The sequence below is a fragment of the Suillus fuscotomentosus genome (assembly GCF_016647785.1).
Source record: "Suillus fuscotomentosus strain FC203 chromosome Unknown F5891scaffold_63, whole genome shotgun sequence".
NCBI classification, from domain to species: domain Eukaryota; kingdom Fungi; phylum Basidiomycota; class Agaricomycetes; order Boletales; family Suillaceae; genus Suillus; species Suillus fuscotomentosus.
In genome coordinates, this window is record NW_024539575.1 from 173,866 (window position 1) to 187,990 (window position 14,125).

At 42.8% G+C, this 14,125-nt stretch overlaps 2 protein-coding genes across 2 annotated transcripts; both read right to left on the minus strand.

Annotated features, from left to right (window-relative positions):
* Positions 1-8,533: 8,533 nt before the first annotated feature.
* F5891DRAFT_984027 (uncharacterized protein) lies at positions 8,534-10,523 on the minus strand (the record flags this gene model as incomplete). Its single annotated transcript, XM_041377394.1, has 7 exons — positions 8,534-8,665; positions 9,002-9,018; positions 9,135-9,269; positions 9,384-9,623; positions 9,665-9,944; positions 9,995-10,117; positions 10,452-10,523. The coding sequence occupies 7 exons, from the start codon at positions 10,521-10,523 to the stop codon at positions 8,534-8,536; spliced, it is 999 nt and encodes a 332-aa protein (XP_041221301.1).
* Positions 10,524-12,298: 1,775 nt separating this feature from the next.
* Positions 12,299-13,328, minus strand: F5891DRAFT_1193906 (uncharacterized protein; the record flags this gene model as incomplete). Its single annotated transcript, XM_041367849.1, has 5 exons — positions 12,299-12,397; positions 12,458-12,841; positions 12,898-12,978; positions 13,042-13,233; positions 13,266-13,328. 5 exons carry the CDS (start codon positions 13,326-13,328, stop codon positions 12,299-12,301), a joined length of 819 nt encoding a protein of 272 aa, XP_041221302.1.
* Between the last annotated feature and the right edge of the window lie 797 nt (positions 13,329-14,125).

Sequence of the window (14,125 nt, forward strand, 5' to 3'; positions counted from 1 at the left end):
CTACCTCACGTGATTGTGACTGACTGTGGCGCAGCACAGGATAAGTGTGTAAGCAGGTGCGAGAATTTCTGATATTTCAAATAACAAATGTTCTACTCCATTTCTGTTAATTCTGATTAACAGAAAATGTCCGCAGTATTACTACCAATGTAACTGTGTAGCCATTTAATGCATAAGGCTTCTGATTAATTGATATTACAATTTTGTCTTCAGTCACTTTTTCATCACACTTGTCACGTGAGGTAGGTAGAATCCACATGACTGCTACCTTAGATAGTGGGTAAAGTTGGGTAAGGTAAGGTAAAAGTAGTGTCATAGTATTATGTACTGCTGGCACTTATATAGCGCGCCTAAGTGCTGTAATGCAGAGCCGAAGTGCTACTGAGTAGGTATGTAGAGATATATATAAGTAAGGGTCCATGATAAAAATAAGGTGGAATAATATACAATGAGAGAAACGGAAATATACGCACTAGAGAACTTGGAGGACAGTGGATGGATGCATCTGGATGGCTGGCACTATAGGGCGCTCTAGCGTGGGAAAGTGCGCACGCATATACATCGTGAAGCGTGGGAAGGGTGCGCGCATGGCGCACATTGCGCGGGAAAGCTGCACCTCATATAGGGATAGCTGCGGGTAGCACACAGAGTGACACTACAAGTTCATGCTATGTATGTACTCCTTGGTGGAAACTGCCATATCACGCCATGAGACGCACGAGTCTCTACAACGTGATTGACATATTTTACGATATGGTACGACTTCCATCAATTGGCCACTCCAGCAACACCAGCTGGAACCCTTACCTAAAGCAAACCCTCGGGGAGGCAAGATATAAGAACAGGAGTGCTCCTTGTTGTTCAGGCAAACAGGGAGCTCCAAAAACAATTCCTCTGTCTAATGACGACTTCATCCAGGTCCAAAAACATGTACAGGAGATCATCACAGATGGACTTGAGCAGTTAAGTATGTATAGCTTGTGTTTCTTTGTACTCAAGGGAAAGGAATAAAACTCCTCACAAAGGATGACCAGAGAGGACAATATAGCAGGCTAGAAGAAGCACTGATTGAAAACCTCCCAGACCTTGATTGGCATCATATGTAGGATAGGACATGCAGGGAGATGTTAGTCGATGTGGGCGTATCGTTTACACCACATGTATCAACTGTTCCTGTGGTTGGTCTTTGGAGATTAGACACCTTGGAGGCCTCATTTGGAGCAGGGGGGTACAAAAGGGGAGAAATACATCATCATAATACGCTCTCCAGATATGGTGCAATATAGGCAGAGATGCAACAGGAGAGGGCTCATCAGATCCATGTCGCATTCAGGAGTGCATACAACCTTTACTATGAAGCTGTGCGAACTACCAGAAATAAAGTGAGCCTCACTGCTGCAGTGATGCTTACAAAGTGTCTCCATCATACATGGCGGAATGCTCTGAGATCATGACAACTTTGACTGGTTGTAAGAGAAAGACATGTAAAGATTGGGATGAGTACAGGGTCAGTGGAAAGGCTGCCATTATTATTCTGAATGATATTATTTCAAAGGTGAGCAATTTTAAATCTAGTACCTTGACACAACACTAATTACCATACACCAAGGTGGAAGAATATATACAATCTGACCTGATCCTATGGATACCATCTGACCTATGGTTCAAGTTCATCATGAGGTGAGTGTGAGATATCCAGAGAACACAAATCACCATTATTCAAAAAAAAAACCCAAACCTGGGCATCCTCACTGGCATTCTTAACCATTTGCTCTTGGCCACGACATCAACTCTTATAGTCTTTGACAGTCATGTATGAGAGTCTCTCACTCTGATCAATTATAAGACAGTATTAGAGACTGCTGGCATGCTCTTCCTCCAATAATTTGATATGTCTACCACTATATGCCTCAACAAAGTCCAGCAAGTCGATGATGTACATGTCCTCGCTCTCATAGGCAGAAATGCAAAGACATAAAGAGACAGGGCAGTTGGTATAGCTGTGGAATGTGGAAATGTTGATTCAGAATCAAAGGAGTTTCCCCTTTCATGAGAGATTGGACATTGCCTGTGACACTTTCCAACACCTCATTGTCAAGTGGCTGAATTTTTATCATGTTTACAAGGCAGATATGGCTGATACTCGCAGATGACATGTTGAAGGGTATCAAGCCATACCCAAAATCACTGAGGATGCAATGATGTGTTGGATGGTAACAAGCATGGATGATACCTTTGCATTGGTCACCTTGGAAGCCTGCAATGTACGATCCAACATTGTGACAATATATGCAAAAAAAATGTTAATGACATTCTTTTATTGTAGCAGTGCTACATATTATACAATTGTGGGTTTCTTGATGTTGTCTTGAATGCTTTTGATGGCACTGGTCTTCCACCCTATTCATCAATATCCATTGAGCTAGTCTCTTCTGCAATAATCTTATTTTGAAAGTATTGATAAACATGCTCACATGTTTAAGGTTAATGATAATGTATTAGACCCAAATGCCCTCCCTTCTACGATGGAGGAGTGGAATACATAGTTGAGGATCACATTTAAACATGGCAACACACAGGTGTTTGTGAAGCTTGGAACATGGATGCTTCTATGATTTTAACAACTTGCAATGCTCAATCTCAATGACAATGTGAATGAGATCATAATGTCCCAGGATACTCAAACACTGACATTTGACCATGGAGATCAGTTCCTTGAAGTGTTAGGAATGGAATATTTATATTCCACCATAGTTCACATCAAATTACGACCCCACTTCCTCAGTCACCTCTTTCATGCTCTTGGAAGGGCAGCCAATGAGTCAAACATGGGCGCTAGCAACCCAAGATTTTGGTCAATACCCTCTTTACCACACTATTATTAGCATAATGTCGGATCTTAATATCCTATGGCTGTTCCTATCTGGTGAGGACACAGATGTTGCAGATGAGTTTGATGATATGGAGATAGGTAGTGCCAATGATAACAATGATATTGACCCTAGATTGAGTCCTAGGATGGTCGCAAAGTTCCTGAAGTAGTTTACTTTATGTCAAACATTGATGACACACTTGATCTTCCATATATGTCAGATGTTCTGTTAGATTCCACCTCCCCAGTCATTTCAATATGCCTGGATTCCTCTTCAACTTTGATATCAGCTCTAACAGACAATGTCATTATGAGTACTAGGCCTGACGGTGCAGATGACATTGCTACCATTGCTCCTATTGAACCCTCAATATCCCAAGAGCCAGATGTCGTCATGGATATTTAGCCAACTACCTATAATGAGGCTGAAAACAATGTCTCTGAAGGTAATGAGATTATCATAGATTTTAATAGCCCTGACACCTCATCCATTACACCCACCCATAGAACAAGTCACAGACAGTTCAGAAGTGAGTACATCCCTTATTTCAATTGGCCTATGTAAATTCTTTTATAGGTGTAGTTGACAAACATGACTAGTATCTCTCTGTGATGTGAATCTTACATATTTGCATTGAATGGACTTGTTTCTTGGAACCTTGCACATGTCTTTGTACTACATACATGTAACAATCACAATTGATATCTGAATAATGTAGTGAATGTTTGTGATGCTGTCTTAGTAATTTCAATGAAGTCCATTCTGGCATTGCAAAAAATGATTAAATTTTCATTTACTTAGTTTCCTGATTATCTGCCCAACTAGGACTTTGCGGATTGATGCATTGCATTGGGAATTTCCAGAACAAGTGGTGTCCATCAATATACTGATATCATCTCTCACTGATCAACCATCAGTAAGATACTCACATTTGGACCCATCATCATCCTTACCCTTACAAACATGTTCAAAGTTCATCCTCATGCAGATTCTCGTATTAATCTTACAATTGACATATTAGGTATACAAGTTCCGAGCACCAATAACACAATCACCTGGAAGAATGGTCACTGGACTATTCTCCCAGTTGTGTATGATACAACAAATGTGAATGTTTGTGATGCCGTGGATATCCCAATCATTAAATTCTTATTTAACTTTCCAATATCTACCTCTACCTCTCAACATGTTATTCATCTTCCGACTGATGCACCTTTCCATGACGAGATGTTACATGCTGTCAGATTGTCTTTCAGCCAGAACAAACATGTTGTAATGAGAGATGTTTGTACACATCCACCACCCAAAAGCCTCTCTCCCTCATACCTTGATAGAACATTTGAAATCTCACCACATCGACCTGTCTGTATTCATAGTATGTGGTCTTCTTGTTGTAGCCTTAGTGTATAATACAAGATCAATGCAGATGTGATGCTGCATTCACAAGACCACATCTATCTGACTGTTTCTGGTACAATCTCTTCATCCTTCGAATCTATGGCAGATACCACAAATATTCAATGTGTCCTGGACTTACCACTCACACAGGTGACCCTTCCGAAACCGCTAAGGTATGAGATTCCTTCTTGCATGCCCTTAATATATGTATAATTGACATTCAGAAACCTTGATCATGGACTAGTTCATGGATGGAACCAGATCACACACAGCATTCCAATATTGTCTAAGGTTCATCCTGAAAATTTTACGCTCGAGGGATAAGGATTACTACACCATCCAGGATTTCTTACATACCTCCATCATGATGCTGAGGGGATGCTTACATGGACACAGATCGAGATCAGAGTCAAATTCTGAGTTGTCTTTAGGCCCAAGGATCAGCAAGACAGTCACATTCACCTTCCAAATTTTGTGGCTATTCTTGTTGACTTCACATCTCACAAGGGGTGGGTCAGGAGACAATGTGATGCCAAAGTGATCATTCTTTGAGTAGGTGATTTATTGTAAGTTCCATCTTATTGTCATTAAAATGTCACACCTTACATTTATCTAGAATTCTGCCACCCAGCACAGTGCATGCTGTGTATATCCCGGTAGCATCATTTGCTACTGGTGGTCATTTCTACCATTATGTGTGCATGCATTTTATGGAGCTATCCTGTTACATTGATGCAAAAGTCATGGACTCCACAACCAATCAAGATCTCGAACATGCCCTTGATACTCTATGTCAGATGATCATTATGATACTCCACCTTTCCCCAACCATAGGTAAGACATCATCATTCACACAGACACACATGTCTCCAATCACAATTAGTCTTATACAGGCGATCTCTCATTGGTCTTTGGGTGATGATCACAAAGTCCCTACAATATTGTGCCAAGGGTAGTAGCCTAAGTTCCATAGCAACATCTGAAACTTCAAAACCAAGCATTGACATCACAAATGCAATCTTTAAATGTCTTGGAATATCTAGTAAGATGTGCCCTGGAGCCAGCCTATACATGGGTAATCAGATCATGCTGGGGTCCACAATAAATAGTGATGATCTTTATCAAGTGTTGAGACAACTACTGAATGTATAGCATGAGGGCTACAGTCACAGCACCCTCTGATATAACACATTTCTCTCTCTCCTGAGCATCTCAAGATAAATCAAGTTTTTCTCCTGTTCTGTCCTTGTAGTTAAAATCATTTCTACTCTCTGAATCACAAATTGGCTATTTGAAGTTTGTTTGTAGTGTAGTGTTGTAGAGACATACCAACAATGTATTATTTATTTTTTCATGTCCTTCGTGCAGTAATTGATTTAGACTTATTTCTGGGGAAGTATTATCATTATGTGTGGAGAACACATTCACATAGCCATCTGCATGAGTGATGAAACCCTCCAGTACCAGCACTGAATATGATAGTGTCCTCCTGCCCAGTAATATTCAACTGCACCATGCAGCATCACAACATATTAAGAGTTAATTGTACAAGTTTGATCTCACTCTTAATTACCTCATTTGAAGACATGTTATATGTACCATTAATAAACTATGTTCGCTGGTTTGTATTATGTCTTTCTGTAGCATTCAAATTGTGAGTGCTGCTTGAAGTACTGTCATACTGACTGAACATTTATTGATGATGATTGTCCTTGTCCTTGTCTTATGATGCGACATTGTAAGATAAGGACATTCATCATTGAATGTCACACATTTCACCAATGAGGTTTCAAACCCTGGTGGCATGTGAACATCACATGATGTGAAGTTTATATATTCAATTTTCTTTTGCAATTATTCTTTCTTCTTTACTTCCACCATTCTGGGTTCTGCACCTTCATAGGTGTTTCATCATTGCTGATGGTGGCCACCCTCCCCTCTTGTTCATTGTCACTTGTTGGTTCTGCACCTTCATAGGTGTTACACTGATGCTGTCAGTGGCCCCTGGGTGCAATGATTGTCTATTTACTTGCTGTCTGGGACTTTATGGGCTCTATTGAATTGTCAGTCCTCATTGGCTTTATGCCTTCATAGGTGTTGCACTGACACTGTCGGTGGCCTTTGAGTGCAATGATTGTTTGCTGTCTGGGACTATAGGCTCTGTTGAATTGTTGGTCCTCTTTGGTTTGGCACCTTCATAGGTGTTGCATTGACACTATTGGTGGCCATTGATTTCGATGATCATTTGCTGTTTCCTTACTATATGATATCCTTGCACTGCTTCGTGCTTCCTCTTCTCAATCTTGCAGTGTGTCATTTGCATTTCAACTTTCTTCTCTTGTCAAATTGTGTGTTTGCACATCTGCTCTTTACAGGTTTCTGATTGGCTTCATGCTCTCAGTGGTGTTCACTCAAGCTGGTCCCATGCATTGTTGTTCATACTCTAAAAATCCCTCCTGCACACGCGTGTTATCTTATCTGCCACTGGCTATGATTGTTTTCCTGCAAATTTCACCATGTCGGTAGCCTTTATATGATTCTGTCCTACATTCTGGCTCGTCTTGGCTCAGCTCAGCACATCATTCTTTGTTTTCCGACATTCATGCTTGCTTGCCTTACTCATGTGTCTCTTGGTCTGTTCTGTGGCCTCATATTTTTGTTGTATTATTGTGCCTTTGTCTGCTTTTTGTCACCTGTGATTATGTACTCCTGACCACCATGTTCAGAATAATTGTATTATCCTGTGTACCTTGACTTGTGCCAATATTTGGAGATGTTTTGATGAGGCTGTTCTGATAAATGAACCAGCTCAGAAAATTGGCATAGTAGCTGTGTGGATTTGACAACACATGAAATAAAAATCTTTGTGGAAATGCTTATCCTCATATTTCATCACCCATTTCACTGCAGCTCCATATGAGATTGTGTGCTGATGTTTGACTTCAAGTCCTTCTTAAGTGAAAGAGACAGCAAAAGGCACCCAAAAAATGATTAGGGTCTTCTGTTGTTCCTGCGTATTGATCGCCACTGGTATTGACTCATGGATATATAATTATGAAAGCTCCATACTGGACTAGATAATTTCATTGTTTACTTGAAAGTGCTTGTCATTTAAGATCCTTATCAGGATGTTGCAGGAATATGTGATCCTCTCACCTCTAGAACCCCTTCAGTGGCCCAACCCTATAAACATGGTCAGCCTATCTTGACATTTCTTCCGAGTGACATGGGCCCACCTTATCATGGTATGTCATTGTGTTTGGGTGGGCCTGTATATGCCATGTGACCCATAATTATGAGTAGGCCTACTGCACATATTCATTGAAATGTTGCAGTGGGCCCACATAAGTCTATATGGGCATACATTATATTAGAGGTGGGCCCATAGTACACTGGAAAGGTATTTTCCCTACAGTTTCAAGTGGGCCCATGTATTTCAGGTCTGTCTACACGATCACTGGCGCAATAAGGGGCGGTGAACAACACAAGTTGTGCCGGTAAATGCAAATAAGATGTGCAACCAGCAGGATCATGCATGTCATTGCCAGCAGGTGCAATCATTATCATCGTAACTAGCGATGAATTACACTGGCAGCCAATATTATAAATTCATTAAAAACAGCAGGTGGGGATTACTGCTGAAATTAGATTGAGCACAATCAGCGGCAATTGGGCATTTTTCAACCAGGTGAACAGTGGTGTGAATCACAACTAGATTGCAATTAGCAATTGGCGAGTTATTGAAAATGTCACCGTGCATCAGCAATGTTGTCTGGTGGGTGCTCCTGATGCAGTGTCCTTTCATATGAGAGGGCCCACATATGAATTCTAACGATTGGTTGGGCCCACAATGTGTCACATCGCAATGGCCAAGCCTGCAGGATGTATGTCCATGTAGTGTGGGCCTGTCATCCGCTGATAAGTGGGTTGGGCCCATTTCTCTTTCTTACCATGGAAGAGTGGGCCTAGGCCAGTTCCCTGGTTTGTAGGGCTGGCCAAGTCAATGTCAATATGCTCACAGGTGGGCCCACCTGTGATGTGACAGATGGGCTGGGCTCCACAGCAATCAACTAGACAGGCAAGCAGGCCCGGGAAACTGCAGAGATGATACGGGTGGGCTGGGCTAATACATCATGTTGCCAAAATGTGGGCCTGCTGATTATCTGATACATGAGCTGGGCCCGATCTCAGTCAATACGATGAGCAGATGGGCCTGGTATATCGCGTGGATACTAGGGGTTGGCCCAGTGGACATTCTGTCGCTAGCAAGTGGGCCCACTGAATCCCTTCATATGCATGGGCTCATACAGATGATACCCTGCATACTGGTGGGCCACAGCAGTGTATTCTGGTATCAGGGGTGGGCTGATGCATGCCAGATCGATAGAGTTGGCCTATGTGAGATACACAGCAAACACAGATGGGCTCATGTGACACCATATCCCGAAATTGATGAGCAGGGGTTAATTTTCATTGCATTGGAGTATACACGGCGGCCAAGTATAATTGAACTGATGCAGAATGTACATGCTGCTGTTGGCTGATCTCCCTGGCAGAACATATAAGGCGGCCAAGCATGATTGAACTGGCAAGACATAAAAATGCTGCTGTTGGCTGGTCCCGCCGGCAGCATATGTATGGCCACTCACAATGCCGGTGAATCACACCAAATAAGCATAATGACATCAATATGGATCACAGTTCTATTTACAATTTTTGGGCTAACTCACCCAATCGATTCCCGCCACTAGACACATAAATATATTATTGACACTAAACTACAGTGGGTATATATGGTACAATAACAAGGGAAACACATCTATGCGGCACAACATGTATGATACAATTAGATTGGCGACTCACCACAAGCCTGGGATTCCTCAGGCTCAGGCTCAGGAGTCTTTAGAGCAACCAGCAAGCACACTGATTCCTTCATGTCATTGGCTGGACCAGCAGCCAATTTATCAGACTCATTTGTGGTAAGATCTGTTGGAGTCGCTGAGGAAGGCAGATTGAGGAGGTGTCAGATGTCAGCAATCTGTCTGGCGAGCAGATTGCTGCAGTGATCCTGTGCATCCAAGTACGAATAAGCATCTTGTAGCTGCAGGTCACCTGCCAGCACCTGAGACAGCAGTGCTTCAATGGTCGCACAAAAGGAGGTGACTTCAGTCTTGAGAGCTTGAATCTCCTCTTGATGGGTGACACAGGATGGCAGGAGGATGGATGATGATGAGCCAGTGGCCTCAGGATTCTCCATTTGAGATGGCTCAGGATTAGGAACCGCTGGTGTCGCAGGATGTGCTGGCTCTTCCTCAACCAATGGACCAGTGTCAGGGGCAGGGTCTTCTATGACTGGAGTTAGTATGTCATCAGTATGGAAGAAATGATATTACCTGGCATCAGCGAAGGATGGCACCAGGACTGGGAATGGGCCCGGCAGGCAGCAACAGACTTGCCTTTGGCAGGCAGAGCACTAGAGCCTTTGCCACCGCACTGAATCTTGAGGTGGCTGCAGAGTCCGCAAACCTTTAACATCTGGCCATTGTTCTTATTGTAGCCCTGATGGCAGATGACATCACAGGCTACACATTGGCCATAGTGAGGAGCCCATGTGGGTGCTGAAGTATCAGCAAAATCATCTTCCATCAGGACGGCACCTGCCAAGTTAGTGATCTATGCTGATGAGGAGTCAGATAAGGCAACAATGATATGGTCCAACTTACTTTCTTAGCACCCATCTTCAGTGTGACCTTGATAATGCACTCTTCATCGATGTTCATCTCATTCTTGGTAGTGACCTCTACATAGCAGTTGTATTTGCAGGATGGTGGGGTTGCAACTTTGGGCTAGAGGTACCACATAGAAGTAAGTTCAAGTGCACCTATCTTCCAGAGATGTTAATTTAAGTTCCAGGCCTACACACTACCTTAGATGATGTTTTGTGCCAAATTATCAATCAACCCACCACTGTTGCAGCACCTCCAATACCTTGTCGGCATGCTCTCAATGAAACAGCTCGGGATGATGAAAGATTATGCTGAGGTATATGACTCATCCATGAGTTTACCAGTATTGCCATCTGGGCCATGAACGAAGGGCCGCCTCATCTGTGAGTATTGCCACACTTGGTGGACCGGGGTTGCAACTCTCAAGCTGGAGCGGCGATTCCTCACAACATACCTGGACTGCCATGAGGTAAAGGAGTGTGTCACGGCGCATTTTGAGCAGTTGGTAAGATTCTTCACTTGTCATAAATGATGACTAACAATACTGGTTGCAGTTGGAGGGATCTGCCTTGATCACACCAGTGACATCGGCGCAACCAATGTCAATACCGATTTCTCAACAGCTTGCCACAGTCCGTGCCAAGGCTAGGAAAGAAGGCCAATATATTTTGAAATTGTTGGAAGACAAGGTTGTAGAGGCAAAGATAGTTGCCACCACCATGCTGAGGATGGACACGGCCTTAGGTGATGATGTACTTCAAGCCATCACTGCATCTGACCAACTACTCAAGTATTTGAAGAAAGAGGCCATAGAGTAAACACCAGTCTAAGTAGTCACCTGTAATGTTCTCTATGTATTAATAGGTGTGAAGTAAGCATGGAGATGTCAAAATGGCTGGCTTCACAGATGCCAGTTCAAACAGTGGCTCAAAAAGTGTCCGAATGTTTATGCATTTTCAAGTAATTGGGCAATGGCAAGCCAGGACTCAATGATGACAAAATGATATAGGGACACCTCTGGAGGCCCTATATCCTGGCTCAAATTTTAAATATTTATAGTGAGAATCCAACCATATATGGGCAAGATATGGTAATTTCAAATACATGACTCATTCCGACACTTTTTGACTTTTCATTAAAATTACAAAATCAGACCATTCATACATTATATTCTTGATTAAAGTAGTGTCATAATACTGATTTGGTCTGATTTTAATATCATTTGAATATATAAACCCATATAAGATTATGACATTCAACATAATCATCATGAAACCCATCTCCTCTGCTCAAAAGGATAATATCCTTGTTCTCTACACCTCTGGTTTATCTACTAGGCAAATTGCCTCCAAAACTGGTCTTGGCAAGTCCACTATTGCTACAGTCATAAAGGAACACATGCTAGAGAAGGAAAATCATAAAATGGGATGTCCCCCCAAGCTTACTCCACAGAACAAAAGAGCTATTGTTCACCAAATTCTATCTGGCAAGGCTTCAAATGCTACTCAAGCTACCAAGTTCATCAAACTCACCATTTTGGGTGATGTATTGGTGTGCCGATATGACTCCGCTAGATGCTCACACGGACTGTAGGATCCTCCCTTGCAGATTAGCTGCCATTGCCAACAACCTGAAAATGCTCCAGCAACAATAAATTGAGTCAGCAAATATTCAGGCAGGCTTTGGCATGTGATGTACTAGTGTTAGACTGTCGGATATGAAGCTGTCACCTAATTGAGAGGACCCCTTATATAAATACCAAATGAAGATGCTGCTTGACCACTTCCGGCAACTTTTCAGACTGCTGATGTCACTCTGCCGGAGACTTGTAGAGTGGCGACCATTGCCGATGACCTCCAACCCCACTGATGAGTGCCATCATATGTGCTTCAGCGAGACTAAACTAATTGAGCATAGCCTTTGGCATTCAAAATACTAGTGTGTTACACCAGTGGATATGCAGCCATTGCCCGGTTGAATGAATCTCTCGCCTCTCCGAACAGCCATTGATAGATTTTGCATTGCCTCTCCGCATACACCATATGTCCCTGCTTCTTGGCTAGCTTCGAGATGGCACCGAGAAGGATCCATTTGTCAGCCTTCTGACAGAAAAAGTTACATGTCCAATCCATTTCATGCTGAACAAGCAACAACTCTTATGCCCACCAGTCTTTCATAGCCTTGGCACAAAGCCAATAAATACGATAAACTGCAAGACCGATGGGATGAGCACTGATTACATGGTGTATCGGTGAACTACTCACACTCATTCAAAGTTCCAACAGTAATAGGCAGTGGCTCCTATCCCCCCAATAAATTGACTTCAGCAGATAAATCCCAGAGCTCTCCGGTGACATCAGGGTGCAATAGAGGAATAGCAGCCACCATCCTTTCCACATCCTGGGGATATTTATAACTACAGTCAGATTAAGTGAGAGACGAGAGGGAGCATTCACGCACAGCCACATGAGAAAAGAGCAGCCTAATGTGTTCAGTATCAGTCACCTCCATGCCAGCATAGCCAGTATAGGTATCTCCAGGTCTGCCCCCACAATGTTTTTGGGAGCCTATGAGATGCATTTGGCCCCAGTGAAATCTCTGGAACTGGTAGCCTCTTTTAAGGGCTCGGATATCCTTGGCACCCGAGGCATCACATTGCATCTCCTGAAGATCTTGGGCTGAAAAGGTGTTAAAAGAAACACCAGCCAACACTTTCTTGGGCGAGCCGGCCTCAATCAACAGGGTGACATCACATTGGCAATGAGCCAGCACCAGAGGCTGGCTGGCAATTGTTTGCAACTTCAGATCGGCCAAATGTACATAGTCAGCATTCTTCTTAAGGCCCTATATGAAAATTTGTAAGAGAAGATCTGCAAAGTCATCTGATTAGTCATACTCACCAGTGTTGGTGTAAGGTAATCAGGATCATTGGTGGGATATGGTGTGACAACCTTTCCTTGTATTTTTGTGTGAGGGGTGGACTGTACTGTCCAGTATCTTATGCACTTGTAATTTTTTGGCTCAGAGTAGCAAAAATGACAGACCCCTGTTGAAGGATGGACCTCATTCCAGAACCAGGTATGAAAATATTTTGACGCCTTCCAGTGGAGGAGCCTCAGCTGAGCAGACAGAATCAGAACCGGAAGCAATTTCTCATCAAGCCCTAGAGCTTCCAATTCCTTAGGGGTGAAACCACAGATATGACAAAATAAATGGCTCAAGGAGGCTTGGGATATCTGTAGAACTAGTGTGATCAAAGACATCTGACCTTAGATGATATAGGGAATAACTCTACACAAGCACCAGACTCAGGGGATAACTTGGAGGCCATTGTGGGCAACATCCATTGAACAGCTTCAACTAATAAGCACTTCTCGGAGGAAAATGCAAATACAGAGGCATAGTTAGATCAAAATGGACACATTTGATGCAAGAAAAGCAGTTGCAAAAATTCAAGAGTGTTTCGTTTGGTGACCTGGCTGATACCTATAGCAGGCGAAATAACAAGATCCACAAAGCCCACCAAACAACCAAGGAGACTCTCTTTCCAATGATATCTTTGAAAGCTCAGGGACATGTGAGGAGTCTTTTTCTCCAAATCCACCTGGGGGTGGGCAATCCAGAGGAGTTTATGACCCAGTCCAAAACTCTGAGATCCTGGTTAGAACTATCGTTTGCTGTATGGAATAAATAAAACATCACACTTGCCAAGATAACTTCTTCCATCTTAGAACTATTGGCTCTAGTGATTTTGTGAGACCAGGCTCAGAGCTCCCGCAATGTAGTTACTACTGGAAGCTCCAGCTTATGTCCCTCTTCTAGATAATCTCTTTTGTGTATGAGTTGTATTGGAAGATCTTACCAGAGTTCCTTGGGCAAAGAAGTTCACCAATGCAGATTTCCACCCAAGACAAAGGGCTTCAGCTCCAGAAGATAGTTGACTTAAGATGATATCATCGCTTTTCATGAGTGTAGTATCCTCAAAAATTTGGTCCAAGCCTGGTAAGACCAAACCTTCAGCTACTCCTTCTAGCAGAACCTTCATAGACGCTTGATGATGACACATTTTCATCAGGCAGAACTGAATAAAAGCTTGGCATAGTTCATGATCTGAAGGGAGAGTCCAAT